General features: G+C 39.5%; 1 protein-coding gene and 1 non-coding gene across 8 annotated transcripts in view; both read right to left on the bottom strand.

Moving 5' to 3' along the window:
* The window catches only part of LOC124622094 (GPI mannosyltransferase 2-like), a 387261-nt gene that overhangs the window by 11344 nt on the left and 354204 nt on the right, over window positions 1-21713 (bottom strand). For all 7 annotated transcript variants that reach the window (XM_047147683.1, XM_047147685.1, XM_047147684.1 and 4 more), the window contains 2 exons: window positions 19038-19154; window positions 18628-18734 (listed from right to left, as the gene is read on the bottom strand). In XM_047147683.1, the coding sequence (XP_047003639.1) occupies window positions 18628-18734; window positions 19038-19154 (224 nt within the window). The remainder of the gene's footprint in view (window positions 1-18627; window positions 18735-19037; window positions 19155-21713) is intronic.
* Window positions 2390-2464, bottom strand: Trnat-ugu. Its single transcript has one exon. It is a non-coding gene; the product is annotated as a tRNA-Thr (tRNA).

The following is a 21713-nucleotide window of genomic DNA, read 5'->3' as shown; positions in this document are numbered from 1 at the left end:
TGGTCAGATGAGTCTCATTTCAAATTGTATCAAGCAGATGGACGTGCACGAGTATGGACAGAGTTCCATGGACCCTGCATGTCAGCAGGGGACTGTTCAAGCTGGTGGAGGCTCAGTAATGGTGTGGAGCATTATCAACCACACTCCAGTATCATTTTTCTGGTGAAGTTTCCACCAATGCATGAAATAAGGCATATATGAAAGCCTTTTACTGTGACAGTGCAGAGTTACTTCAACACCTCCTGAACTGAAGGCATTCAAAGTATCTGTATGGGGTACCCACCTACTTTCCAAAGAAGCTAACTACTTTGATGGAAACTTCACCAGATAAATGATACTGGAGTGTGGTTGATAATATGTGGAAGTTGCTGATATATGTAATGAGAGCTTACCTAACATTGAAGATCTGAAGATGGGCAGCTAGTCTGAAACCGGTCATTTAAAATAAAAAATAGCAATCAAAGACTGAAATGCCATATTTCTATTCAAAGAACGATTGCGGCAATCCTAATAAGACAATCCTGTCTAGTTTTGATACAGATTATTGATGGCTGTCATAACAAGAAGATCCACAAAAACAAATTCGAGATCAACAACAGCTTATACTACAGCTGCTCATCATGATGAAGATTGGGACTCATATTAGATATCTGCAGTCTCACTTCCAAGCAAGTAGCATAACCAACATTGCTTTTCTGCTATCTAAAATGCAGACTTTTACAAAAATTACATCACCTCAATAAATATGATTTTTAGATTTGTCTGAATTCCGCAGATAGCTTTCTAAGCATTACAAGCAGCCAACACATGTTGTAGGATTTTTTCAGTGTCAGAAGTGGTCACATCAACCACTGAAAAGACTGACCTGTAAGCATGGATTTTTGTGTGAAAATCAAAATTGTAAATAATCATATGCAGAATCATTAGTGTGTGATGTAATAATTATGTATGAACCTGACAAAAACTACTTAAAATATTGAATGCAGCACAATGAAATTTTGATTAAAGTGAGGTAGATTCCTCAAAATGGTGTACCCTTCCACGTCACAGCTAAGTAGATTTGAACTCATCTTCATCATTTAACTCAGGATTTGAATCCTGATGTCCTTTTGGCAACAAAGCCCAAACAACTAATCAGCAGTGCCACATATTTCTACATCTGTACTCTGCAAATCAACGTGAAGCATATGGCCAAGGGTGTGTCCCATTGTACCAGTTATTAGGGTTCCTTCCTGTTCCATTCATGTATGGTTCACAGGAAGAATGATTGTTTGAATGCCCCTGCACATGCAGTAATTAATCTAATCTTATCCTTACGATCCCTGTGTGAGCGATACGTAGGGGGGTTGTGGTATATTCCTAGAGTAATAATTTAAAGCCAGTTCTTGGAACACACTTGAGCAATATTCTAGAACCAGTTACACAAGAGATTTGTAAGCAATCTCCTTTGTAGGCTGACTGCATTTCCCCAGTATTCTACCAACCGCCTGCTATACCGATGACTGAACCTATGTGATCATTCCATTTCATATCCCTATAAAGTGTTACACCCAAGTATCTGTATGAGTTGGCTGATTCCAGCTGTTACCAATTGATATTATAGTCATAGGATACTATGTTTGTTTGTTTTATGAACTGAATAATTTTACATTTCTGAACATTTAAAGCAAGTTGCCAATCTCTGCACCAGTTTGAAATCTTATCAAGATCTAACTGAATATTTATACAGCTTGTTTCAGATAGTACTTCATTATAGATAAATGCATCATTTGCAAAAAGCCTGATGTTACTGTTTATATTTTCTGCAAGGTCAATAATATATAGGGCGAGTCACCTAACATTACCGCTGGATATATTTCGTAAACTACATCAAATACTGACAAATCGATTCCACAGACCGAACGTGAGGAGAGGGGCTAGTGTAATTGGTTAATACAAACCATACAAAAATGCACGGAAGTATGTTTTTTAACACAAACCTACGTTTTTTACATGGAACCACATTAGTTTTGTTAGCACATCTGAACATATACGTAATCAGTGCCGTTTGTTGCATTGTAAAATGTTAATTACATCTGGAGATATTGTAACCTAAAGTTGACGCTTGAGTACCGCTCCTCCGCTGTTCGATCGTGTGTATCGGAGAGCACCGAATTATGTAGGGATCCAAAGGGAACGGTGATGGACCTTAGGTACAGAAGAGACTGGAACAGCACATTACGTCCACATGTTAACACCTTTTATTATATATGACGGTAGTATCTGTTCCCGAAAGAACAGTTACCGTTGATGACCATGCAGCTTTGCTAGAAATGAAATGATAATTAAATGGACACCCTAGCTGCAAACAGGCATTGATGTACTTCATTGGGGACATGTTGAAAATGTGTGCCCCGACCAGGACTCGAACCCGGGATCTCCTGCTTACATGGCAGACGCTCTATCCATCTGAGCCACCGCGGGCACAGAGGATAGTGCGTCTGCAGGGACTTGTCCCTTTTTATCGGTCTTTTTCACTGATGCACATGTGCATTACCATGATGGGTGAGGTACACGTACACACGTGGTTTCCGTTTTCAATTATGGAGTGGAATAGAGTGTGTCCCAACATGTCAGGCCAATAGATGTTCAATGTGGTGGCCATCATTTGCTGCACAAAATTGCAATCTCTGGCGTAATGAATCTCGTACACGCCACAGTACATCTGGTGTAATGTCGCCGCAGGCTGCCACAATACGTTGTTTCATATCCTCTGGGGTTGTAGGCACATCACGGTACACATTCTCCTTTAACGTACCCCACAGAAAGAAGTCCAGAGGTGTAAGATCAGGAGAACAGGCTGGCCAATTTATGCGTCCTCCACGTCTTGGTAATGTACATGTGCGTTAGTGAAAAAGACCAATAAAAAGGTGTTAGCATGTGGACGTAATGTGCTGTTCCAGTCTCTTCTGTACCTAAGGTCCATCACCGTTCCCTTTGGATCCCTACGTAATTCGGTGCTCTCCGATACACACGATCGAACAGCGGAGGAGTGGTACTCAAGCGTCAACTTTAGGTTACAATATCTCTGGATGTAATTAACATTTTACAATGCAACAAACGGCACTGATTACGTATTTGTTTATATGTTCAGATGTGCTAACAAAACTAATGTGGTCCCATTTAAAAAAACGTAGGTTTGTGTTACAAAACATACTTTTGTGCATTTTTGTATGGTTTGTATTAACCAATTACACTAGCCCCTCTCCTCACGTTCGGTCTGTGGAATTGGTTCGTCAGTATTTGATGTGGTTTATGAAATATATCCACCGGTAACGTTAGGTGACTCACCCTGTATAACATGAACAGCAAGGGTCCTAACACACTCCGCTGGGGCACACCTGAAGTTACTTCTACATCTGATGATAACTCTCCATCCAAGATAAGATGCTGTGCTTCCCTACCAAAAAGTCCTCAGTCCAATCACTTCTTCATTTGATACTCCATATGATCATGCTATTGACAATAAGCATAGGTATGGTACATAGTCAAATGCTTTTCGGAAATCAAGAATTAATGCATCTACCTGACTGTCTATATCCAAATCTTTCAGTATATTGTTTGAGAAAAGTGCGAGCTGGGTTTCACATGATTGGTGTTTTCGGAATCCATGCTGGTTGATACTGAGGAAGTCATTCTGTTCAAGTGTTTACATTTTGCGGCGTCCACTGCAGCTGTAGTGGTTATAAGCTAAGTACTGTCAAACTTATTTGTGCTCTGTAATACAGTTATTAAATTTAATAGATTTCAGCGGTGTTGCGTGCTGTTTGTGGTGAAATAATGACCTAGTAAACTTTTGTAATCATTCGCTCGCTGTGTTTTTATAGAGTTTTCAGTGCACTGAAGTCGTTTAGTAAATTTCGTGTTTTAGTTTTCAACTGATGTTTATTGTTGTTTCTTGTGAAATATATCAGAAAAATTTTCATTCAGTATTTTAACTTGGAAATTTTCATTCAGTATTTTAACTTCGCTTAGTGTTACAGTGGCCATTTGAAGTTTTTGATTTAGCTAATAATTTTGTGAAGTTTTGGTGGTATTGGTATTGGCTGTGTTGTTGTAGTATTAATACAAGTAGTTGCTTTCTTAGTAGGCAGAGAATTTTGAAACCATTATTGTTAGTTCTTAAATAGTTCTACTGGTGTAACTGAACTTTAGTAATGTAGACATACAGTTTTTTTCAGTAACTATAAAATTTTACCATGAGTGAGAAGTGTGGGCTCTGTCGTAGGTTTTTGAGTAGTGGATTACGGTGTGGGATTTGTTCAAAGTATTTTCATAGGGGGGAATGCAGTAGGGAAGCCAATGGTCATTTTAGTGAGATCCTCTCCTGGGAATGTAGAATCTGTAGTAGGAACAAGTTGATAGAGGAGCAGAAGCGTAAGATCTGTGCCCTTCAGGTGCAGTTTCAATGTGCAAAGGAGGAACTAGATAGGTTGAGGAGGGCGAAGGGTGGTGGGGAATGGGAACTGGCAGTTGGCAAGAAGGCAGCTAGGAAGAGGAGGTGTTCAGAAAGTTTTACTTTGTATACATGCAATAGATATGACCAACTGTCAGAGTTGAGTGGAGAGGAGCCTCATGTACCTGTAGATGTAGGGAACTTGCAGCAGTCCTCAGCAATTAGGAGGCCTAGGTTAGTTGCGAAGTCTAGCAGAAAGAAGGTTCTGCTGCTAGGTAGTTCCCACGGTAGAGGTGTGGCCAGCAGTTGCAGGAAGTGTTGGGGAGTGAGTACCAGGTCACCAGCATTGTGAAGCCTAGTGCAGGATTGGCTCAGGTGACTGAAAGCATAGGGGAGTTATGTAAGAATTTTACGAAGGAGGATCAGGTAGTGATAGTGGGTGGAGCAGCGAAAAGTCTTGATAGGGACAGGGAATATGATGTCGGTGGTGACTTAGTTAAGATAGCTACTCAAACTGGTGGCACTAATGTGCATTTCGTGCAACTGTTTCAGTGTCATGATCGGCCTCACCTTAATGCAGCTGTTTGGCGCATTAATGTGGGGCTGGGGAGGGCACTGATGGCGGAGGGCATGGATCACATCTCAGTGGTGCCAGTTGGGTCTATCAGTAGATCGGGTTTCACTAGGCATGGCCTGCACCTCAATAGGTATGGGAAGGGGAGGCTGGCTAAGCAGTAATGGACAGCCCAGGTGGCTGACTAGTGGGATAAGGATATCATGTAGAAGAAAGTTGGAATTATATCAAAATGTTAGAAGTAGTCACAGTCAAGCTACAGTAGCCTATTACAACTAGTATTGTAAGGTGCTTAAAATGTTATTAGGAAGGCAAAGGGAATGTGGTATGCAAATAGAATAGCTAATTCACAGGATAAAATTAAAACCATATGGTCAGTTGTGAAGGAAGTGTCTGGTCAGCAGCACAAGGTCGACGATATAAAGTCAGTTCACAGTAAAAATATTTCTGTTGCTGATAAATCAGATATATGTACAGCATTTAACAATCATTTTCTGAGCATTGCTGGTGAATTAAATAAAAATTTAGTTTCTACAGGAAATCATATAACTTTCTTGGCAAATGCCTTTCTGAGATTGATGTCTGAAATTCTCCTCTATGATACAGACAAGAGGGAGATTGAGTTCATAATTAAATCACTGAAGACTAAGGACTCTCATGGTTATGATTGAGTGTCTAGCAGAAAATTAAAGTACTGTGCTGCACATGTTAGCCCTGTATTTAGCCATATTTGTGATTTTTCCTTTTGGAATGGTCAGTTTCCTGAGCAATTAAAGTACTCATTAGCAATGCCACTTTATAAAAAGGGAGAAAGGGATAATGTAGATAATTTTAGACCTCTTTCTATGCCATCAGTGTTTGCAAAAGTTATTGAAAAGGCTGTGTATGTAAGGATAATTGATCATTTTATATCATATGATTTGCTATCAAATGTACAGTTCGGCTTTAGAAGTCGTTTAACAACTGAAAATGCTATATTCTCTTTTCTCTGTGAGGTACTGGATGGGCTAAACAAAAATTTTCGAACACTTGGCATATTTTTTGATTTAACTAAGGCATTTGATTGTGTTGATCACAAAATATTGCTCCAGAAGTTGGATCATTACAGAGTACGGGGAGTAGCTCACAATTGGTTCACCTCTTACTCTAGCAACAGGCAGCAAAAGGTCATTATTCACAATGTTGATAACGGCTGTGATGTGGGATCTGAGTGGGGTGTTGTCAAGTGGGGGGTTCTCCAGGGATCAGTGTTGGGGCCGCTCCTGTTCCTTATTTATATAAATGATATGCCCTCTAGTATTTCGGGTAACTCTAAAATATCTGTTTGCTGATGACACTAGATTGGTAGTAAAGGATGTTTGTGTGCAACATTGACTCGGTTTCAAATAGTGCAGTGCGTGACATCAGTTTATGGCTTGTAGAAAATAAACTAATTTTAAATCACAGTAAGACACAGTTTTTACAGCTTCTAACACACAAAATACAACAAAACCTGACGTTTTAATTTCACAGAACGGGCATATGATTAGTGAAATTGAACAGTTCAAATTTCTAGGTGTTCAGATAGTTAGTAAACTGTTGTGGAAAGCCCACATTCAGGATCTTGTTCAGAGACTTAATACTGCCATTTTTACTATTTGAATGGTATCAAAAGTGAGTGATACTTCGACACCAAAATTAGTCTACTTTGCTTATTTTCATTCACTTATGTCATATGGTATTATATTTTGGGGTAACTCTTCCCATTCTACAAGGATATTTTTGGCTCAGAAACGGGCGGTCAGGGCAATAAGTGGTGTTAGTTCACAAACCTCTTGTCGACCTCTGTTCACGAGTCTGGGTATTTTGACATTGGCCTCTCAATATGTATATTCCTTATTGTCTTTTCTTGTTACCAATATTAGTTTATTCCCAATAATAAGCAGCTTTCACTCGGTTAATACTCAGACCTTCTGGTGACAAACAGACCCGAACTATTTGAAAAAGTTAACGCAGAACAGGGAATCAGCAATCATAAAGCGGTTACAGCATCGATGATTTCAGCCGTAAATAGGAATATTAAAAAGGGTAGGAACATTTTTCTGTTTAGAAAAAGTGACAAAAAGCAGATTTCAGAGTACCTGTTGGCTCAACACAAAAGTTTTGTCTCAAATACAGATAGTGTTGAGGATCAGTGGACAAAGTTCAAAACCGTCGTACACAATGCGTTAGATGAGTATATGCCAAGCAAGATCGTAAGAGATGGAAAAGAGCCACCGTGGTACAACAAACGAGTTAGAAAAGTGCTGCGGAAGCAAAGGGAACTTCACAGCAAACATAAACATAGCCAAAGCCTTGCAGACAAACAAAAATTATGCGAAGCGAAATGTAGTGTGAGGAGGGCTATGCGAGAGGCGTTCAATGAATTCGAAAGTAAAGTTCTATGTACTGACTTGGCAGAAAATCCTAAGAAATTTTGGTCTTATGTCAAAGCGGTAGGTGGATCAAAACAAAATGTCCAGACACTCTGTGACCAAAATGGTACTGAAACAGAGGATGACAGACTAAAGGCCGAAATACTAAATGTCTTTTTCCAAAGTTGTTTCACAGAGGAAGATTGCACTGTAGTTCCTTCTCTAGATTGTCGCACAGATGACAAAATGGTAGATATCGAAATAGACGACAGAGGGATAGAGAAACAATTAAAATCGCTCAAAAGAGGAAAGGCCTCTGGACCTGATGGGATACCAGTTCAATTTTACACAGAGTACGCGAAGGAACTTGCCCCCCTTCTTGCAGCGGTGTACCGTAGGTCTCTAGAAGAGCGTAGCGTTCCAAAGGATTGGAAAAGGGCACAGGTCATCCCCGTTTTCAAGAAGGGACGTCGAGCAGATGTGCAGAACTATAGACCTATATCTCTAACGTCGATCAGTTGTAGAATTTTGGAACACGTATTGTGTTCGAGTATAATGACTTTTCTGGAGACTAGAAATCTACTCTGTAGGAATCAGCATGGGTTTCGAAAAAGACGGTCATGTGAAACCCAGCTCGCGCTATTCGTCCACGAGACTCAGAGGGCCATAGATACGGGTTCACAGGTAGATGCTGTGTTTCTTGACTTCCACAAGGCATTCGATACAGTTCCCCACAGTCGTTTAATGAACAAAGTAAGAGCATATGGACTATCAGACCAATTGTGTGATTGGATTGAGGAGTTCCTAGATAACAGGACGCAGCATGTCATTCTCAATGGAGAGAAGTCTTCCGAAGTAAGAGTGATTTCAGGTGTGCCGCAGGGGAGTGTCATAGGACCGTTGCTATTCACAATATACATAAATGACCTTTGGATGACATCGGAAGTTCACTGAGGATTTTTGCGGATGATGCTGTGGTGTATCGAGAGGTTGTAACAATGGAAAATTGTACTGAAATGCAGGAGGATCTGCAGCGAATTGACGCATGGTGCAGGGAATGGCAATTGAATCTCAATGTAGACAAGTGTAATGTGCTGCGAATACACAGAAAGATAGATCCTTTATCATTTGGCTACAAAATAGCGGGTCAGCAACTGGAAGCAGTTAATACCATAAATTATCTGGGAGTACGCATTAGAAGTTATTTAAAATGGAATGATCATATAATGTTGATCGTCGGTAAAGCAGATGCCAGACTGAGATTCATTGGAAGAATCCTAAGGAAATGCAATCCGAAAACAAAGGAAGTAGGTTACAGTACGCTTGTTCGCCCAATGCTTGAATACTGCTCAGCAGTGTGGGATCCGTACCAGATAGAGTTGATAGAAGATATAGAGAAGATCCAACGGAGAGCAGCGCGCTTCGTTACAGGATCATTTAGTAATCGCGAAAGCGTTACGGAGATGATAGATAAACTCCAGTGGAAGACTCTGCAGGAGAGACGCTCAGTAGCTCGGTACGGGCTTTTGTCAAAGTTTCGAGAACATACCTTCACCGAAGAGTCAAGCAGTATATTGCTCCCTCCTATGTATATCTCGCGAAGAGACCATGAGGATAAGATCAGAGAGATTAGAGCCCACACAGAGGGATACCGACAATCCTTCTTTCCACGAACAATACGAGAATGGAATAGAAGGGAGAACCGATAGAGGTACTCAAGGTACCCTCCGCCACACACCGTCAGGTGGCTTGCGGAGTATGGATGTAGATGTAGATGTAGATGTAGAAATCAAACCTGCATTTGGATCAGACTTCCTTAACTCTTGTGCAAAAAGGTGTGCAGTATACTGCTGCATCCATTTTCAATAAGCTGCCACTTGAATTCAAAAATCTTAGCAGTAATCCACGCGCTTTCAAATCGAAACTGAAGGGTTTCCTCATGGGTCACTCCTTCTACTCTGTCGAGGAGTTCCTTGAAAAATTAAGCTGAGTCTTATTGTATTGCTGATAGTGTTTACTTTAACTTATGGACTTACTTTTTTCAGGTTCATGAACATTTATTTTTATCTGTTATTACTTTTATGTTGTAATTTCATGTACTGACACTTCCATGACCTTGGAGATCTGCTCCTCAATTTGGTCCTACGGAACTTGACGTGTGAATAAATAATTAAGATACTTCATTATGTTTGAGCTCAGAATATGTTGTAAGATTCTACAACAAATCAGTATAAGGATATTGGACAGTAGTTTTGTAGATCACTTCTACTGCCCTTCTTATAGACAGGTGTGACCTGCACCTTTTTCCAAGTCCTGGGCCCGGTTTCTTGTTCAAGGGATCTATGACAGATTATAGTTAGAAGAGGGGCTAAGTCAGCCAAAAATTCAGTATCGAATCTGACTGCAAACTCAGTATAGAATCTGTCAGGGATTTCATCAGATCCTGGAGCTTTGTTCAGTTTTAACGATTTCTGCTGTTTCTCAACACCAATGACATTAATAGTTCTTTCACTCATCATTTTAGTGTACGAAGGTTAAATTGTGGCAATTCTCCTGGGTTTTCCTTCATAAAGGAACATTTGAAAACAGAGTTAAGCATTTCAGCTTTTGATTTGCTACACTCAATTTCAGTTCCTGTCTCTTTCACTAGGGACTGGACACTTAACTTTGGTGCCACTAACAGCCTTTACATAAGACCAGAATTTCTTTGAGTTCTGTGGAAGATCACTTGACAATATTCTGCTATGGTACTCACTGAATATATCACGCATTGCCCTCTTGACAGACAAATGTTTTTCATGCGGCATCTCTTTATCTGTAGACCTATGCTTCATTTTACACCTAGTATGCAGTAATCTCTGTTTCTTTAGTTTTTTCATAGTGATTGTATACCATGGAGGTTCCCTCCCATTATGAATTGTCCTACGCTCCTGATCTGTGCTGAAACTTTCAAGTTCCCCATTGAGATAAGCCACTACTGATATTTTATCTAGTTTACTGAACATACATATCTTTCTGTTTGTTTTAGTTGGCCTTTGTAATTTGGTAACCATTGTTGCCACAATTGTGTCATCATCACTGATACCATTTCCAGTGTGGACCACCTCAAAGAGGTCAGGCCTCGGTCAGGCCTCTTTGTTGCTGTTGGATCCAATATATTTCCATCATGAATGGGGTTCCTAACTATCTGTTCCAGGTAGATTTTAGAGATGGGATTTAGTAGTTTCACAGGATGTCTTTACACACCCATCACTAACATAACTGTATTTTTCCCAATTAATTGTTGGATGATTAAAGTTTCCACAGATGATTACAGTATGATTAGAGAACTTATGTAGAAGTGAACTGAGGTCTTCTCTAAAGTTTTCTGTTACATCAGGAGATGAGTCTGGAGGATGGCAGAAGCCTTCAATTATCATTTTATGCTCGCCCCTGATACTGAGTCTTGCCCAAACAATCTCACATGCTCCTTCAATTTCAACCTTGGTGGGTCTGAGTTTCTTGTCTACTGCGACAAATACACCACCTCCATTTCCCATTTGCTATCCTTCTGATATGCACTTAAATTTTCCCCAAAAATCTAATTGCTATCAATTTCAGGTATCAACCAGCTTTCTGTACCCAGTATTATGTGAGCTTCACTGCTTTTCATGAGCACTTCAAACTCTGGAACTTTGTTGTGAATGCTTCTGCAGTTTACCATTAGGATTTTAAGACTTTCACATGTGGGGGGCATTCCTTTCGATCTTACATTGATACTTCTGGGTTTCCTACAGCTGTCGTTATCTGAATTGGATAGAGTGTCACCTATTCTAAAAATCCCTTGTGTGTGCTCCACACACAGTCAGCTACCCTAGTAGCAGCCTCTGATGTGTAATACACAACTTGTTACGGTGTAAAGTTAAGTTCCAGACTGCCAGTTGGGAACAATAGAGCAGAGAGGGCTGTGAGATGAGGTCAGCCAATCGCACACTGACCGACCCCTCTCCAGGACAACAATGCAACAGCAGCAGCCCCTCAGCGAAGAAAAGTGGTTGCAGCCCAGACGAAGAGAAGCTTCAAGACCAGTTACCTGGCTAGAAGCGTCATCTCTATTACTTTGCTTGTATTAGGATTGTTTATATTGAAGATCCTTGCTTATTTTGCATGTTGCCCTTTCCTTGTGACACATCTGTATAACAAAATGTTAAGTATTGTAATTGCTCATTTTGTAATACATTTCATTAATACGATTTACTTGAATTGTTGTCTAGCAATCCGAGAAAGCAGGTTTCCTGGACACCCCATCTTTGAGGACTAGGCAGGATTTAACACAAATGGCCCATTTAGGGGAACCTTATAGTTCTCAACCCTATACTTGATTCACATTCTTCACATAGTCGCTCTACAACCCAAATTCACTATTATACCAATATGAAGTGGTAATCAGGGTACCCAGTGTGCTGAACATTTGCACACTCAGTGCCTGTACGGGGAAATGCCTTGTGTACAATGCTGTGATCAAAGACATGTGGCAGAAGTTTGCAAAAACTGCACCAATAATGCCACAGCAGCATACTACAGCCACAGCCATAGTTGAACTCTCTTACAGAGCAACCACAATAATTTTCTCTCCCACTAATGGACCAACAATCAGTTAATAAAATTTTTTGTTTATACTGGTGCACCAGTTGCTATTATAAATGAGGAAGCCTATGCTCAGACTGGTTCTCCATCTTGCAAAGATTACAGCTGTACAGCTAGCACCACATACTTTCGTATAGTAAATGTACAATAATGGCTTTGTGCAAAAAGTCAGCTGTCCAGTCACTTTCTTGATTGTACCATCACATCAGGCACAAAACATTATTAGGATACATGCTTTTTCGTCTTTTGATTTTAAAAAAATGGTATCAGTAGTTGTACCATTTTATGATCTTGATTCACTATGCACCAAATTTTCAGCTCTGTTTTCAGCATGCTTAGAGTGTGCAAATTATTATGCAGCTTACCTACAGTGGAAGTCTTCTGCAGTAGTCTCTACTCTAGAGCTAGACCAGTGACAGTAGCATTGTGAAATGTCTCCAAGTCCAAATTAGTTCATCTGGTCCAACAAGACATTCTCAAAGCCACCACATTTAGTAAATGGGCAACACCATTATTAGTGTTTTGAAAATCAAGTGGCTCCCTATGTGTTTGTGGTGACTTTATATCAACTATACTGTAAATGCACAATCAGAAAGTGACATCTATCACATCTAAGGCCAGGAGAACTTGTGTCAAGACTATATGGTGGATAGTACTTCTCTAAAATTAATTTGTTCAAATCTTATTTACAAGTGCCACTAGATGAACAGTCCTGCCAATTCATGGTCAACAACACTCCATTTGGATCATACATATACACGGGGTTGTCTTTCAGAATTGTTAGAGCACTAGCAATTGTCCAACATTTTATGGAGCAGCTAATCCAAATCAGTCCAAACACAGTAAATTATCAAAATGATATATTAGTAAATGACATAACAAGAGAGCAACATCTTGTGAGCTTAACATCTACTGTTGCAGACAAAACAATAAAATTCACAAAATGTCAACCTACATAAGTACAAATTCTTTTAAGAGCAAATGGAGTATACTTAGGTCACATATTGAGTTGTAATGGACTTAACCAACTCAGCAACATTTGGAAGCCATTGAAAAAGTCCAGGTGTATTCCAAATTAAAAGGCCCTCTCATTTCTCAGAAAAATAAATTATTATGCAAAATTTATACCAGTTCACCAGACCCCTTAATAATTTACACAGAAAAGGTGCAAAATATAAATACACACAATGGTGTCAGAAGGCTTTTCACAAGTTAAAACATTATCTAAAGTGTGTCCCTTGTTTGGTGACGTAAAACCCATCTGTATATTGAGCAAGCAGTAAAGAAAACAAAAGAAAAATTCGAAGTAGGAATTAAAATCCATGGAGAAGAAATAAAAACTTTGAGGTTCGCCGATGACATTGTAATTCTGTCAGAGACAGCAAACGACCTGGAAGAGCAGCTGTACGGAATGGACAGTGTCTTGAAAGGAGGATATAAGATGAACATCAACAAAAGCAAGACGAGGATAATGGAATGTAATCAAATTAAATCGGGTGATGCTGAGGGTATTAGTTTAGGAAATGAGACGTTTAAAGTAGTAAATGAGTTTTGCTATTTGGGGAGCAAAATAACTAATGATGGTCAAAGTAGAGAGGATATAAAATGTAGACTGGCGATGGCAAGGAAAGCATTTCTGGAGAAGAGAAATTCGTTAACATCGAGTATAGATTTAAGTGTCAGGAAGTCTTTTCTGAAAGCATTTGTATGGAGTGTAGCCATGTATGGAAGTGAAACGTGGATGATAAATAGCTTAGACAAAAAGGGAATAGAAGCTTTCGAAATGTGGTGCTGCAGAAGGATGCTGAAGATTAGATGCATAGATCACATAACTAATGAGAAGGTATTGAACAGAATTGAGGAGAAGAGAAATTTGTGGCACAACTTGACTAGAAGAAGGGATCGATTGGTAGAACATATTCTGAGGCATCAAGGGATAACCAATTTAGTTATGGAGGGCAGCACGGAGGGTAAAAATCGTAGAGAGAGACCAATAGATGAATACACTAAACAGATTCAGAAGGATGTAGGTTGCAGTAGGTACTAGGAGATGAAGACACTCGCACAGGATAGAGTAGCATGGAGAGCTGCATCAAACCAGTCTCTGGACTGAAGACCACAACAACAACAACAACAACAACAACAACAACCTATCAAAGCACACATCCTAGCCACTGACATGTCTCAACACAGAAATGGCACCATTCTTTCTCACAAAAGTAATGGTGGGCATAAACAACCTATCACATATGTATCTAAGAAGCCATTTCAGTCCAGACTAATTTCTCATAAATTGCATAAGGACCATAATGAGGATCCATAAATTCCATACATTTCCTTCTGGCACAAAATTTGACTCCATAACAAACCATAAATCATTAACTTCCTTGTACAGTCCTAAGAATGACCACTCATAAAAAGGAGTACAATATTGGAGCTTCTTCCTCAGAAGTTACAATTATTCAGTTCACAGCGTGGCAATGCAAATGCTCTATCCAGACTACCTATAAGACAAGATTCCACATATCATCCCTAGGAAACTCTGTGCTGTCTCCAAATAGACAATACCTTACAAAACTGCCTACAAGACTTAACTGTTACTGCAGCTGTAACTGAAAAGGGTACAGCCAAGGAGGACTGTATCCTCGAACAAGCTACAAAAAACACTTGCCAAGATTCCTGGAACATCTCCGACCCACTCTCTTCCTGAACTCTGCACACAGTTTTCCCCAATAAACAGGATCCACATGGTATAGGAAGTAGTGATGCTGAAATCAGATGTCAACAATGACTGCCTGATGGTGTTCCTACTGCCACTGCATGAGCAGGGCATAAATCTACTGCATGTTGACTACTGGAGTATGACACACATGAAAGCACTCACAAGTCAGTATGCTTATTGGCCCAGTATCACACAGGACATCAAGAGGAGTCAGCATCCCCCACAATGGTTCCTATCAAAGTTGGCAGTGCCCATGCATATTTCACTAGCCAGTTCCTCAAAAAGTTGTGGCTCAGTGTCACAGACTTATTTCCCAAGATTCATTATGTAATTCAAATGTCAATGCCACACCGAGGGAGATGATAAAACCTTACAGGTAAATATTTGTCATTGGGAGGCCCCCAGAAACAAACATTTCAGAGAATGGCCCTCAATTTTCAAGGTTTTTGGCCTTGGAATCACGTCCCTTCCCCCTAGCTCTTTTACCTATTACACAGGTTCTTAACAGGGTCAGAACAGGAACTATTTTTGGCTACTTACAAGTCACCATGCACCTTCCAAAATATGAGAAATACTTCATAATCTCAGGTCTAGCCTCCTGCCACATACAAATTATCACAAGGATGTCTTTGATTACTGGGTATCCAAATTTTCTTTGTAATAAAGAACATGCTGCATCATAGCAGTTGTAATAGCAACAATACTTAGAACAGCGATAATATGTTCAACATAGCCAGTCCTCTGCTAACTAGCAAGAAAGATCTTATCCAGTTGCAGGATCTGGCTGGTCACACACTGATGCAGGCCTGAGTAATATGCAAATGGAGGAGGAGGCGGCATGGGGTTCATGCTGGACACTCCTTTCCCTGATTAGTATATGGGTTTGAGCTATTAGAATGGTATCTGGCTGGGCGATAGTTGTTGCGCATGGTTTGGCAGGCCTGCCATCAGATGAGTTATGTTGCAAACTGGTAATGGACACGTAGGCTGGCTTCCACTCCATCAACCCACCACAAGGGGTTGTCAGTAGCAAATAAACAGTTCTCGAGTAGGAGAAGTATTCGCAGGTGTAGTAAGAGCACTGTATCAGAATTAGTTCCAGTGACAGATAATATTCTGTTATTAACAAATGAGGAATTAAGACAGCCATCGGCTGTAATAGAGACCCACCTCCACTTAGAGACATGAAAACATACTGGAAATAGTCCAGAAGGGCTAACTGACCGAATGAAAATGTAGCTAGTATAGTTAGTAAATGTCATAAGTTAGTAAATCATCATTATAGAATGCAGAATAATTGTAAGCAGCATACTTTGATCAATTTTTGAGATTGCTACTGTACATAATTGATGGGAATGGATGGTGTAATTATTAATATGAAAAAGTCTGTATCCAGTTGATGCACTGAGACTACAGGTAAGACAATATTTAAGATGAAAGGCCAAATACCATCAAAATAGTGATTTATTTTTACTAATTCAAAGGCAATAGCATTTTTCATACACAGTGTGCTTCTATTTTATTCAAAAAATTCCTCAGTGGCGAATTTTTGCTCTTCCATAACAATATTTATGCTGCACTATTGGAGAAACTTATACCCACATATATAGTAGCCAGTACTCAGTCCCATGTATTCCTTAACAATATTTATGCTGCGCTATTGGAGAAACTTACACCCACATATATAGTAGCCAGTACTCAGTCCCGTGTATTGTTCCTGTGTTGTTGCCTTGCTCATGGGATCACCCCGAATGGTCTTACCATTAAGTTACCCATCTCTAACTGCCGTCCCTCCTTCGACAGTGACCTCTATCTTTTCAAATTCTACCAGTCCATAGCCCTCACCACCTAGTCCTGCAAAACCATGTACATCTGGCCCAAACCTCCTTGCAGTACCTTCTCTCCATCCCTAAAATTCTCCTACTCCACAATCCCAAATTCCTGCATCCCATCTCTCACACTGAAACTCTTGCCTTCCAGGAAATAGAGCAGCTCGCACAATACTACCTAAAAAACCTCTCCAACCTGTTCACCTCCTACTCTCACCTTGGACTACCACTATGCACAACCTCTACAACAGTTTTCAAACCTCCCTCACATTACAGTTCCTCCACTGAGAGAGCCTCTGCTCTTGTAGACCAACAGCTTCAGCCTATTACACATAACCTACTCTCCTATGTATTAAATACCGACCATTTCCTCCAGCGACTCTCCATAGTTCTTGCTTCTTTACCACGTGGCACCTTGCTCATCACTTTTGATGCCATCTTCCTCTACGCTAACATACTCTTTGTTAGATCCTGAGCTTCCTGGGGTTACAACTTGTGACATAAGGGCACAAAGTACCTGGTGCTGCTGGTAGATGTCACACTCAGGGAATCTTTCATAAAGCTCTGGTTGTTCTTCCCAAGATTTGTGAAAATGACTTCAATGTATTTGAGTGATAGATTTGTTATGCACAGTGTATGTGTGTGCACTCTGTCAGACAGCATGTGATCCTAAATATGAGCTTTTATCTGACAAGGGACCTTATGGACTTGGAATGTTCAATTATCTTTATATATATTTATAGGATTTTAAAACCTGTGCCCATGCATAAATTTTCTAAAGCAGTGCAACAAAATTTTAAAAAAGAAAAAATTGCCTCAAAAAATGAAATGATTTCCAATCACTGTTAACTGCAAAACAATTGGCAGGTGTTTTGTAGTTGCTTGCAGCTGAATGCATAACATTGAAGACTGTCAATGGAAGAGTCTCCGGTTCAAATCTCATTTGCAGCAACTTTTTTTTTTTACTTTTATTTAAATTCTATATTTTTTTCAGATGGAAATTATAATAAAGAAATGTTGGTTCATAGTTTTTTAACAAAAGTAACTTCATTTTATTTTCAATTATGGGTCATACGAAAAAAATTAAAATTTTATACAGACATGTGGGGGGCTTTCTTTCTCTAGTGGAGAGTGTGCTAAAATGAAACTTCCTCTCAGAGTGAAACCAGGTTTATCTGGCAGGAAACTTCCTCAATAATACTGGTGCATTTTGTTTGTCCATAAACAGTGATGGATAGTGTTATTTGTCCTTCTAGTATTATGTTTATGAATCATACTGTTATATCATTTATTGTGCTTGATTGTCAACAAGAAACTTCATAACAGATAAATGTCCACAGACTATGCATTCCACTGTATCGGTAAATATAATGTGAGGCTGCTGCCAGTATGGCCAACTGTTGCAGTTACAGTGTACGGAATGGTACTGGAAGATTTAAGATTCAAGTCAAACTGTGAAGCATTTTTGTTTAGCTCAGTAAGGATATTTTTTAACTGGTTTACAAAAGCAGCTTATGAATAAGGCATTGGGCAAATCATTTTATATGTATACAAGTGAAAGTAACTTCTATCCTCAAAGATTTTAAATGACAAATAATACGCTTCATACATTTAAATATTCTTGTATGGTGTAAAAGCAGTGATGCTGTAAATGTGGCTTTAAAGACTTTCTGAAGCTTTTGACCTCAGTATTTGCTTTTATATTTTCTAGAAGTTTGTTACAAAGTCTAAGGTAGTGTATATTAAAATTATGGCTCACATTTTCAGTATCAATCTAGCACAAAGTTTTAATCTGTTGGAAAGATTCATTGCAGTGTATGCCCCATGATGAAGTGAATGATGATGTCAGGGAGGAAGGAAATGAAACATCCTGTTGTTATTCAAGAAATAATTGAACCATAAAACTAACTGTATGGTATTGGTGAGGCAATAACAGACCTGAATTCCTTGTAGTTGTGGAAATCATTTTATGAGAGGAGTCATGCAAAAGTTAGCTGCTGGCAACAGATTTCTTTCTTTACCTGCAGACGACAGGTTTCTTTCTTTACCTTAGTTTTCAGCTCACTTGGTTCACCAGGCATATTTCCCATTTCAATAATGTCTTGTTGACTCTGAGTTGAAATTTGCTGACCAACTTTCCCAAATTCCTCAGCAGCTGTGGAAAGGAAAAAAATCTGTATATGTTGAATGCCAGTATACTTTCATATATTATGGCAACATGAAAAATTATAATTCATGTCACATTAGTTGTTTGTATTAATTTTAATATAAAGGATGAAATTTCTTGACTTTTTATCATAGTATTTGCTACATGGAATATTTGTGGGTTTGAGGCCCAGTTCAGTACAAAGTCTTAATTTGCCACAACATTCAGTATATTTTGCCAGTTGAAAGTAATAGACAGACAAATGAAAATTTGTGTTTCAAATACTGTATGGTTGCTAAAGAAATCACTTACTCAGATGGTATTCTTCATATTCAGACAATGGATCAAGCCCAAAGAATACTGCCAGATCATCTGGATAGTGAAGGTCAAGATAAGTTATCAGCAGACCAAGGATAACCACCAGCACTCCTAGAAAGAAATCAATTTCTGATCAACTACTGATTTTTACATTATTTAAACCATTAAAGGTGATTTATTGCCAGAATAACTAAATAAATAAATAAATAAAACAGAGGAAGTAAAACAAAAAGTTAACAACAGCATAGTATGGGTAACCCAAAAGAAACAATAAACTGCTTGACCTTTGCAGATGAACTCATAATAATATGTAGAACCTTAGAGAATGCAAAATTAAGACTAGAACTTCTGAAGGAGACAGCTGAAAAGGCAAGTCTGGAAATATCTTTTGAAAAGATAGAGTACATGACCAATGAAGGTAACTCAACAATAATTTTAAAAACCAAGTATGGTAACATCAATAACACAGACGATTTCAAATGTATGGGTAAAAATATAAACATAAAAAGTGAAAAAGAAGCAATTAAAACAGCAATTGAAAAAGTTAAAAGAGCTTACATAAAACTGGGAAAATCTGTACAAAGAAAAACGTTTTTCTAAAGATGTTACATTAAGGCATTGTAATACAATTGTAAAACCAGAAATCCTCTATGGGACCATTTTTTTCATCTGGTACAAAATGGCATTAGAAGATTTAGAGAAAGAAGTATCTTGCAAAAAATTTAGTGCAAAAAAAGCATCTTGCAAAAAATTTGGCGCAAAAGAAGTATCTTGCAAAAAATTTGCTGGGGGAAAAAAAATGGCAATTGGGCTCGGGCTTTGAGACCAAACATGGCAACATAATCATTTTCCCCCTAAGTGACACATAAAACCAGGAAAAGATTGCTATACTCTGCACTTCTAGAGAGAATGAAGGAAGGCAGATCAACGAAGAAGATCCACACATTCTTCCAAAGCTAGATAACAGACAAACAGAAAAGGATGGAGATGCAAGACAAAAAAAGGACTTTAGAAGAAATGCAAATTGAACAGGGGATCTTAGTCAACTGAGAAAAATTAGGACTAGAAGTCACGGAGTTCCAGTATATTTAACAGAAGAAGAAATTATTGTGACTGGATTGGAGTATTAGGAGGTTTATGATGCAGGTTTTGCACCTGGGCCACCCACAGAGGAGTGATCTGAGAATAGGAGTGGAAAGAGATGGGCTAGGATACTGCATAAGTTTTTTGGGTAAAGCAATACAACTTTGGGCCATGGCTGTAGGTTGCTGGTTAGGATATATTTCATAATAGGGTAATTGAAGCTCTTCTAGATGATGTGATTGAACTTTTCAAGGCCAGAGTGATAATCAGTGCTTCGCACTGGCAATGTGCGTGGCAGTGCCACTCTGATTCAGGGTTGCTGGGCAGGGTGTCACACTTCTGTTAAGTCTGTGGCAGGATTATCAACACATTCAGACAACTCCTGCTTCCCGCAGTGGTTGTGGTCACCAAGTGTGTCATGGTTGCTGTGAAAGGAGTTTTTGATAATATTGAGAGACAGCTGTCTAAGTTGAGGTTTTGTTGGTAGCTGGTGCAGTTGATATTAACCAAGATTTTTTTATGGGGCCATTCAACAGGTGGAGACCAACATCCTGGAAGGTAGATTATTGTACTATCAGGGCTGGATGGAGTAGATTTAGGAGTAAGTGTTGTGTTCTGGAGAAAAGAGCAGAGGCTGTCTTTGCTATGGCTCTAGATTTATATCTATAAATGTGAACCAAAGTTTTTAACAGATTGAGTGAATAGCTAAGGCTTCTAAAGCTGTCTCACAATTACACTACTGGCCATTAAAATTGCTACACCAAGAAGAAATGCAGATGATAAATGGGTATTCATTGGACAAATATATTATACTAGAACTGACATATGATTACATTTTCACACAATTTGGGTGCATAGATCCTGAGAAATCAGTACCCAGAACAACCACCTCCGGCCTTGGTACACCTGGGCATTGAGTCAAACAGAGCTTGGATGGTGTGTAAAGGTACATCTGCCCATGCAGCTTCAACACAAAACACAGTTCATCAAGAGTCGTGACTGGCATATTGTGACGAGCCAGTTGCTCAGCCACCATTGACCAGATGTTTTCAATTGGTGAGAGATCTGGATAATGTGCTGGCCAGGGCAGCAGTCAGTATCCAGAAAGGCCCGTACAGGACCTGCAGCATGCGGTCATGCATTATCCTGCTGAAATGTAGGGTTTCACAGGGATCGAATGAAGGCTAGAGCCACGGTTCGTAGCACATCTGAAATGTAACGTCCATGTTCAAAGTGCCGTCTGTGAATAAGGGGTAACCGAGGCGTGTAACCAATGGCACCCCATACCATCACGCCGGGTGATACACCAGTATGGCGATGACGAATATACGCTTCTGATGTGCATTCACCGTGATGTCGCCAAACATGGATGCGACCATCATGATGCTGTAAAGAGAACCTGGATTCATCCGAAAAAATGACGTTTTGCCATTCACGCACCCAGGTTTGTCGTTGAGTACACCATCGCAGGCACTCCTGTCTGTGATGCAGCATCAGGGGAAACCGCAGCCATGGTCTCCAAGCTGATAGTCCATGCTGCTGCAAACGTCACCGAACTGTTCGTGCAGATGGTTGTTGTCTTGCAAA

Source organism: Schistocerca americana, chromosome 7 (genome assembly GCF_021461395.2).
Source record: "Schistocerca americana isolate TAMUIC-IGC-003095 chromosome 7, iqSchAmer2.1, whole genome shotgun sequence".
Lineage (NCBI taxonomy): Eukaryota > Metazoa > Arthropoda > Insecta > Orthoptera > Acrididae > Schistocerca > Schistocerca americana.
Note: the sequence above shows the minus strand (reverse complement) of the source record. Positions and strands in the feature narration are given on the sequence as shown.